Consider the following 8,146-nt stretch of genomic DNA (forward strand, 5'->3'; position numbering starts at 1 on the left):
CCTTTTGTCTTGAAAATTGTGCAAACGAACAGATTCACTGGATTTAACGATCAAATCTAACAGAATGCCTCGATTTTTAACTTTATATATTTTAGTGGTCAAAATCGAACTTTTAATAGTTGAGTGATCAAAACTCAATGATTGCAAAAGTTTAGTGGTCAATCAGATAATTTGTTCTATTTTTTAATTATTTTTTTATCTCAAATACATTATATCAAAAAAGTGTCACGCTATTTTTTTTAAAAAAATTATCCCAAATAATCTTCTATCCAAACAGAAGTCTTTGTAATACTTTTTTTTTTAAAAAAAAAAACAAAGGTCTTTATAAATCATAAAAATAACAATCCAAACGAGAGTCTTTGTAATATTTGGAAAGAAAAAAAAGCTTTGTAATTGGGAACTAATGAGATTAGAGCACTGTGGGAAGACTCCCACTGGGTGAGCCGGAGAAGAGGGCGATCAGACCTAGCAGACAGCGAGAGAGCTCTTAACCGGCCGAGTTACCGAGTTTGGCTAAAAGCTTTTCCGACACACAAATTCGGCCAGGGTTATTTTTGTAGAATTTGCGGTGGTTATATTAAATTAAGTGGCCATGATTAAAGCTGTGATTGTGATGAACGACCAAGGCAAGCCTCGCCTCGTCAAATTTTATTCTTTTCAGGTCCGTTAACTCCCATCGATATTCTTTTCCGCCAAAATCAGGGGAAAAAAAAAAAATTTTGGTCGCTTTCTCATTTGTTTCAGTGAGTTGATGGATTACGTGACCTCAAAATTTGAAATGCATTTCTGTAAGGTTAGGCAGTGGAGAAGCAGCATGAGCTGATTCGGAGCATTTACGGAGGTCAGTGGAATTTGATCTTTTTTACTTCTTCGTTTCAAATAAAAAATTCAAAATAATGTTTCACGTTTTAATAAGATTAAGATGATAATCAGGTTTTCTGTATAATTTGATTTGCTTATCTTTGGCTCTTTAGAATCTGAGATGTACCGTTTCCCTTTCTGAATTCTGGATCCAATTAAATATATTTGGATCGGTGAATTCATGATGAATTAAGTTGGGGTCAAAAGTATACACTCCATGCTCTTCTTTTCAGGACGCTCAGTCTGTAGTTGAATTCATGGGTGTGGAATTTTCTTTCTTTTTTTGTTTATTCATTATCTCAGGGGCCTTTCTTGTATGAATGTCTAAAGTTTGGTCATAAATGCAGTTTTATGCAGTCGAGCCAACAATGTGAGCAATTTCATTAAGGTGGATTCGCTGTTTGGACCTGTAAGTTCTATGCCTCATTATGCTCTTTTGTTTGAGTTAATTGGAACTTTTATGTATTGAAAACTTTGACATCCCTGGATGCATGTTGGGCTTCTTGGCAGAATTTGGTAGTGGTCAATGTAATGTCTTGATGTGTTATGCGTGACCACATCCTTGCACTAGCTTCTTTAGAGTTCTGTGTATCTTTTTCTGTTCTGAAGCGCTACTCCAATTTTCTTATGCACAGGATGCACGACTTGTGTACAAGACTTTTGCCACGCTATACTTCATATTTGTATTTGATAGTTCTGAGAATGAGCTTGCCATGCTGGATCTCATGCAAGGTATATTAATCAATCCTTGATATTTGCCAGCTTTATATGTTTGAGGTTGTTGGTTTCATTTGATGTCGGGTACGTGACTGTCAAATCTGCTATTGAATTGTTGAAAATCACAAATTTACTCTTCATTGTAGATTGAAAGTCATGGATTTTTTTTTTTTTGGGAGCAAAGTCATGGTTAGTTAATCAAAAGCAAAAATACAACATCCAGCTCTGCTTTTTGACTGAAATGTAGGTGAATTTTCAGTCATGAGCTAAATTATAAAGCTCTGCTTTTTGACAAGTGCTCTCAACTTGATCGAATAATCTTAATCTACCTTTTCACTTGTTTGAAAATTTATTGTTCATGTTCTTGGATCTTGAGTGATGTGAACATTAATGTTCAAGAAAATACTTGTGGAGGCTTCTTTACAATAGTTTATCACATTATGGCTAGACAGTTGCTATGCAATACTCTTGCGTGAATGAAGTTCAGACGTCATATTGATCAGGTTCTCACATTAAGAAACATGCCATTTAGTTGTAGTTTCCCTGGAAGTAAGAAGATTAATAAGAAAATCGGTGTTTTGTGCTGTTGATCTCCATAAGCTGTTGCTTTATATTGCCCTTAGACATAAATGTGAGCACATGGCATAACACTTGTACCTTTCTCTAAGCTTTTTAGACTCCCTCCTTTGTTTTTTGGCTCTACACTTTAAATTAATTTCCCACTAGTTATTATCCTCTTGACAACCGTTTGCAGATTTTCCACTATCGCTGGCAGTAAGTGGTTTCTTTAGAATTTATAGACTTGTAGGCTTATACTGGAAGTACTTGATTTTGTTCCCCTGTTTAATGCAACGAATTTTCTTAATTTAGCAATATCTTAGTTCACCTCTAAATTTTTCTCTTTCTTGTCTGAATACATTAATTTCCAGTTTTTGTGGAGACACTGGACAAATGCTTCCATAATGTATGTGAGCTTGATATAATCTTCAATTTCAACAAGGTAAACCTCATTCTCTCGTCTTGAACTAATGTTTCAAAAGCCTGTTCAAATCAGTTTGTCCTTGGTCAGCATATGGATACTGAAGCATTATTTGGTAACATGATTAGTCTTTTGGATTTCTTGTTGCTGTTTTAATTCATGCTGTAGTGTGGTTACTTGAGTTGGCATTATTGTCTTGCATCACATTGATGGCTTCCTGGTACATTTTGTAGTACGTGGGAGCCTACAGCAATAGGAATTCATGAGCAAGGAATTGCTGCCATGAGTTTGCTATTAGAGATTTGACTGAAATGGGTAGAATTTGGTGAAATTTGGAATGGAAACTCATTCAAGCTGAGTCTCACTTCCTCATCGAATTAGACTGTAGGTTGGACTATAGCTAGATCATGATTAATGTATTGTTCCCACTTCTTTTAATTTGCTCATGATTTGGTGGTTCAGTTGACCTTCTGGGTGTAGTTCTGTGTGACTGGTCCTTCAGTGATGTGGTGTCTGATAACCAGCAAGCAAACATGCTAGCGTTTATTCATTTGGATTTTGATGACCGGCTCAAGTAACATGATGTATTTTTGACTAGCCCCATACGAGCTGCTAATATGCGCGTATATGCTTCTTGTCCCTAGTTTTTCATTTGCAAAAGTTTTGCAGGTCCATTCAATTTTAGATGAAATCATTTTAGGAGGTCAAGTTCTTGAGACCAATTCTTCAGAAGTTGCAAAGGCAGCTGAAGAAATCTCAAAGTACTCTCTCTCTCTCTTTCTCTCTCTCTCTCTCCATGTTTATTAGATGTATTTGTTTTAAATAGAAGCCATTTATCTGCAGGATGGAGAAACATGCAAACTCCGTTACGTTAGTTCCATCCATTTCTGGTTGGAGCAATAGATAGCAACAATTTTGCTCTAGCAAGTATCCACAGCCGTGATCATCTACAGAAAAGCTACAAAGATCCACTCAACCCCCAGACAGACACCATTGAGTTTGCATAGATCTCAGTCGGTTGTTCTTTCCATGAATTCATGGGGTAGTCATGTTGTAGCCTAGTATTCTCCATTTAACAGTTTTTGACGCATAGATTTGTTATCAGAGGTTGGTAAAGGGCGGTTGTGGTGTTTGTAATACAGAACTCGGGTGAATGAATATGCGTCCACTGTCTTTCGAGTTTTGACTGAATTCACAGTGCTTATATTTTAAGGCAATGACTTTTGCTCATATTAATTATACTGATTAACCGTAGACTTCTGCTGTTGAAAATAATCACAATCCTCAAAATATTTAAATATGTCTGAGAAATTTGTACACGACACATTAACTCTCAAGTCTCAATCAATTGATAAAAAGAAATACTTGTATACTTGTACAAGCCGAAACCAGAAAAAATTTGAGTACTAGCTTTTGGCTAAACTGACGAAATGATTCCAAGGCCGTTACTTGGAAGTAGTGACTAGAGTGCCTGGTCGGTCGAGAATGTTGTCGGATGCGTTGAAGGGAAAATTGCACATTATTAGATATTTTAGAACAAACGTCAAAGAAAAGTGTATAGGATAAAAGTTTTTAAGATGAAATGAATTTTAATTCTAAAAAAATTAATTCAAGGAGGTCCTAAACTCAGGATTAAAATATAATTGCTTTTACTTCTGACAAATTAATTCAAGGAGCTCCTAAACACTCAATCAAGTTGCCTCATTTATTTTATTTAAGACAAATCTTACATAGCAAAAATTTTATTTTTCTAAAAGTATAGGATGATTACTTACGATTATAGGTGGCGAACCAATGCATTCGAGGGAAAAAAAAAGGGGGAAATAATGTGGCTTGTCACTCTTTGATTTTTGAAATTACTGCTCTATTATAAAACCATAATACTCTATAATTTGCAAGCCTATTTTAACCAAAATAATAATAATGTGCAAGGATGTACACTGTACACTGGAGACGAGACTAGGCCTAGATGAGGCTGTACAAGAATAGGGTCTAGAATTGTCCGGTATCAAATTGAGGACTGATGGGTCCTAAAAAAGTTTGATAAGATTGAATAATTCTGGTCATTTCAAGAAAAGCATCATCAGTAATTTTGCCCGTTCTTAAAGCCTTGAGCACCTGTAGCATTTGGGGCCTCCGGGAAGGTTTGGGATTGAGACAGGCCCGGGCAACTATAGCCACCGCCCATACTTCCATGAAGAGATCCTCTGCCATGATGAAAGACGGGTCCATAGCCTTGCGAAGAAGCTCCTTATCGTAGATTCGCAATGTCAAGTCTTTCCAATTCTTGGGTCGACCAATTGGAGGGATGGTGTCCGGGAAATCGGTGGCCGCATTCAAGCGGAGCTTGCCGGTGACCAGCTGAAGCAAAAGCTTACCAAAACAATAAACATCGTCCGCACACGTGGCATTAGATGCACCTGGCAACCCAAGATTAGGTCTTTCGTCAACCTTGTCGAATTTTCTACTAGAAGATTGGAGAGTTTGATCTCTGGTTATCTTGAGGAATCTTTTTTTTTTTTTTTTTTTTGGGTTGCAGATTTAATTAAAATAATTTGGCATCTGACGTTCACCTAAATTTGGTATCTGTCGTTCCCTTCTTTTTTTTTTTGGGCAGGTGGTAAGTTGCATGTAGTATTACTTAATTCTTGGAATGAAGGAGCCAATGGCAATGCAAGGACAACCAATTTAAATGCATCTAAAATACAGCGATAATTCAATAATCAAATCCTGTTAGGTTTATGATGTGATAGGACTAGTTTATACCACACTATCAGAGGTTCCATACATCACACTAGCTAGTTGTATTTTCTATCTCCCAAATTCTACTTCTGCGTTCACCTACAAGTCAACTAACATGGGTTAAGCCGTCGGACATCAGAACCAGACGGACGGACGGACGATTTTGAGTTGGGGGAACAGATAATCAAAAAACAGTAAAAAAAAAAAAAATCTTAACAAATAAAGAACTCAAAGTTAAAATGAATTAAAATATGGTTGGAGGAATTATAAAGGGAAAAAAATTAGACTTGCCTTTAAAAAGAGCAGATGTTTGAGATAAACGAAATTGGAAAAGATCAAATGCGCGGCTGATCAAGAAAAGGGTTGGGTTTAGAAGTTGGCTTCTAACCATTCATTTTGTAGTAGTAGTATTATGGAGTAACTCTTTGAGAAAAAATAACCAAAGAGGCAACTGCTAAGTGCAATCCTCACCGATGATTCGTGAAATACTGTAGAAAATTGGTGCCAGTTGAAGAATGAAAAGCAACACACCATGCTCGCTAATACTAGTGCTGAAATCACTTTAAGCAAATTTAAACCGGAAAAGAAGGAGCAGAGGATAATGTGCAACAACTATTCGTAAATCGTAACCAGAAGTCACATACCGGAAGTGCTTTGTCCAGCCCGCATGGCCCTGTTTATACAGAAGAAAAGAAAAGAACGGTCGACAAATCAGCCAAAAGTTTTCTTTTGAAAACTGTATCCCATCGATTAACTTAATTTCTACTACTGTTTTGTGAACCTAGCCAGAAAGCTCCTAAAGATCGGCCAATTTTACCAGAGATAGAAATGTAATTGAATAACAAGTGCTTACGTACTTTGGCAACCGTAGGAACCTGGCAAACCTCGTCTCTCTGGGGTCGGTTTCCGCAGCTGCACAAACCTCACTAAGACTTCCGAGCCGCACTTCAAAATTATCATCAAGAAGGATGCTGCTAGCTTGAAAATCTCTATGTAAGCGAGAGGCACCGCAAGTCAAATTAACTTTTACGTATGTAATAAAATTCACATTTGGGAAAAAGATGGTGCATAGGCATCATTTGCAGTTGATCAAGAATTGGGAGTTGCTGTTGGGCTACCTATGAACAATCGGGGGATCACAGTCATGGTGCAAGTAACACAGACCCTCAGCAGCTCCAATTGCAATCTTCAATCTTGTTATCCAATCTAAGGATGCTAATTGGCCGTGGTCATCTCCAGTCTCTCTACGCAAATAACTGGACAAGTCCTTGTTAGGCATGTACTCGTAAACCAGGAAGTCGTTGTTCATATTCTCCGAGCAGTACCCCAGCAAAGGGACCATTCTAGGATGAGAAATCTTGTGGAGAATCTCTAATTCTGATATGAAATAGTACGATCCTCTCTGGGCCGACGGCAGATTAATTTTCTTGACTACCACTTGAACCCCGCCTTCTAAAACTCCGTAGTACAGATCCCCAGAGTGGCCGTGCTTGATTAGGTTGGCTTCGCTCAAGTTATCTGTGGCTTGGAGAATTTGGTGATACTTGAATGAATCCCCCACTAACAAGCCGGAGAAGTTGAAAGATGAAGGCCTGAGATCGAAAGAGGTGAAGGTGGAGGTGGAGAAGGAGGACGCCAAGGAGACTTCACTGGGCGTACTCATACTGCTCAGCCGAAAATCCTCTCTCCGCAGGGTGGCTTTGACCAGCCTCTCCCAGTTATCGTAAATTCTAGACATCTATGATCTATGGTGTTGTTCCCTATCATTATTACCAGTAATTCATTACTTAGTAATTGTCTGACGAAAAACATGTAATGAGGGTCCAGAAATACGGCCGAATCAGGAAAACAGATGCATTCAGCATATTTGGGAGTACTTGCAGACTGAATATCCTGAATTTAATATAATTAGATTCACTCTGCCTGATGATCATGAGATACCTATACATTTAAGTGGGTGAATTTCTACTCTGAGTCTTGGTCCTCTTGGATACACACGGTATTGACAAGTCGGAGGGGTGAATCGGTCCTTTGTCCCCCGCCCCCACCCACACACCCAAAGAATATTCCGTCGTAAAATTTTCCAAATTAATTTAACGCGGTGTATAAGGAGGAATGATTGACTTACAACTTACAAGGGAGTTTGGAGGGTTCCTAGTCATTTCTATTTCAGTCTATGTTCTTTACTGGTCCTTTTTTTTTTTGAAGTCAAGTTATATAAAACCTAGAAACAAAGCAACTCACTCTTCCCAATCTTAGCAAGATGTGTTAATTCATTTTAATTGCGCCAGACCGGGTTGTTGAACTGCAGATGATAGTTCCATCAAACTGGGCGGTGCAGTAGGTACAGTACTCAGACCTGTAATAAAATGGATTTGTATTCTACCCCTTGAAGTGCATGGCTATCAGTTCATTACTAGAAATATCTGTATTGTAATAGATTCAAGAAATAGAAAAGATTATGGGCTTATATACTCCCTTCAACCCTTCTTCTATCTAGAGGAAGACTACGGTTTGGATTTGGACAGTGCTAACATTTAAGTAATGGTGATGGTGACGGTGACGGTGCTGGTGATGACTTCCCTATCCTTATGGTTATGGGCCTTCAGGTTTGGTTTTTGTGTATTAAATGAGATGTTTCAGTTTTGTTTATGAAAACCAATGAGATGTTGAAGTTAAGGAGGGCCAGATATGAGTTGTCATGCCGACCCGGTGCTATATATTTTCTTCTCCTTGCTCCACATTCAAAGTAGTACTATCAGGACTTCGGTTTAGCCGCCAACTCGATCCATCGACGGGCAAGCTAAAGTAGAAATACTATGAAATAACTTGAGGTTGCTAATTGCT

At 38.0% G+C, this 8,146-nt stretch overlaps 2 protein-coding genes across 3 annotated transcripts; one reads left to right on the forward strand and one right to left on the reverse strand.

The window, feature by feature from the left end:
* The first annotated feature begins 375 nt into the window (after positions 1-375).
* LOC113761837 (AP-3 complex subunit sigma) lies at positions 376-3,787 on the forward strand. Its single transcript, XM_027304990.1, has 7 exons — positions 376-661; positions 799-841; positions 1,209-1,270; positions 1,497-1,593; positions 2,508-2,578; positions 3,227-3,318; positions 3,401-3,787. The coding sequence occupies exons 1-7, from the start codon at positions 593-595 to the stop codon at positions 3,462-3,464; spliced, it is 498 nt and encodes a 165-aa protein (XP_027160791.1). The 5' UTR covers positions 376-592; the 3' UTR covers positions 3,465-3,787.
* A 638-nt stretch (positions 3,788-4,425) lies between these two features.
* LOC113760480 (probable LRR receptor-like serine/threonine-protein kinase At2g16250) lies at positions 4,426-7,221 on the reverse strand. 2 transcript variants are annotated; one of them, XM_027303067.1, is made up of 4 exons: positions 6,418-7,221; positions 6,157-6,270; positions 5,944-5,972; positions 4,426-4,977 (listed from the first exon to the last, which is right to left on the reverse strand). In XM_027303067.1, exons 1-4 carry the CDS (start codon positions 7,035-7,037, stop codon positions 4,550-4,552), a joined length of 1,191 nt encoding a protein of 396 aa, XP_027158868.1. In that variant the 5' UTR covers positions 7,038-7,221; the 3' UTR covers positions 4,426-4,549. The 2 variants fall into 2 exon arrangements, with proteins under 2 accessions (XP_027158868.1, XP_027158867.1); XM_027303066.1 differs by having other exon boundaries at positions 6,157-6,288; positions 6,418-7,220.
* Between the last annotated feature and the right edge of the window lie 925 nt (positions 7,222-8,146).

The sequence above is a fragment of the Coffea eugenioides genome, chromosome 2, assembly GCF_003713205.1.
Source record: "Coffea eugenioides isolate CCC68of chromosome 2, Ceug_1.0, whole genome shotgun sequence".
Lineage (NCBI taxonomy): Eukaryota > Viridiplantae > Streptophyta > Magnoliopsida > Gentianales > Rubiaceae > Coffea > Coffea eugenioides.

Excerpts from the sequence above, each read along its gene's own strand:
- LOC113761837 (XM_027304990.1), top strand. The coding sequence starts at position 593 with ATGATTAAAGCTGTGATTGTGATGAACGACCAAGGCAAGCCTCGCCTC. Across the intron at positions 2,579-3,226 it reads TAATCTTCAATTTCAACAAG|GTCCATTCAATTTTAGATGA; the intron begins GTAAACCTCATT and ends AAAGTTTTGCAG. Across the intron at positions 3,319-3,400 it reads GCAGCTGAAGAAATCTCAAA|GATGGAGAAACATGCAAACT; the intron begins GTACTCTCTCTC and ends ATTTATCTGCAG.
- LOC113760480 (XM_027303066.1), bottom strand. The coding sequence starts at position 7,037 with ATGTCTAGAATTTACGATAACTGGGAGAGGCTGGTCAAAGCCACCCTG. Across the intron at positions 5,973-6,156 it reads AGGTTCCTACGGTTGCCAAA|GGCCATGCGGGCTGGACAAA; the intron begins GTACGTAAGCAC and ends CTGTATAAACAG. Across the intron at positions 4,978-5,943 it reads GGCTGGACAAAGCACTTCCG|GTGCATCTAATGCCACGTGT; the intron begins GTATGTGACTTC and ends TTGGGTTGCCAG.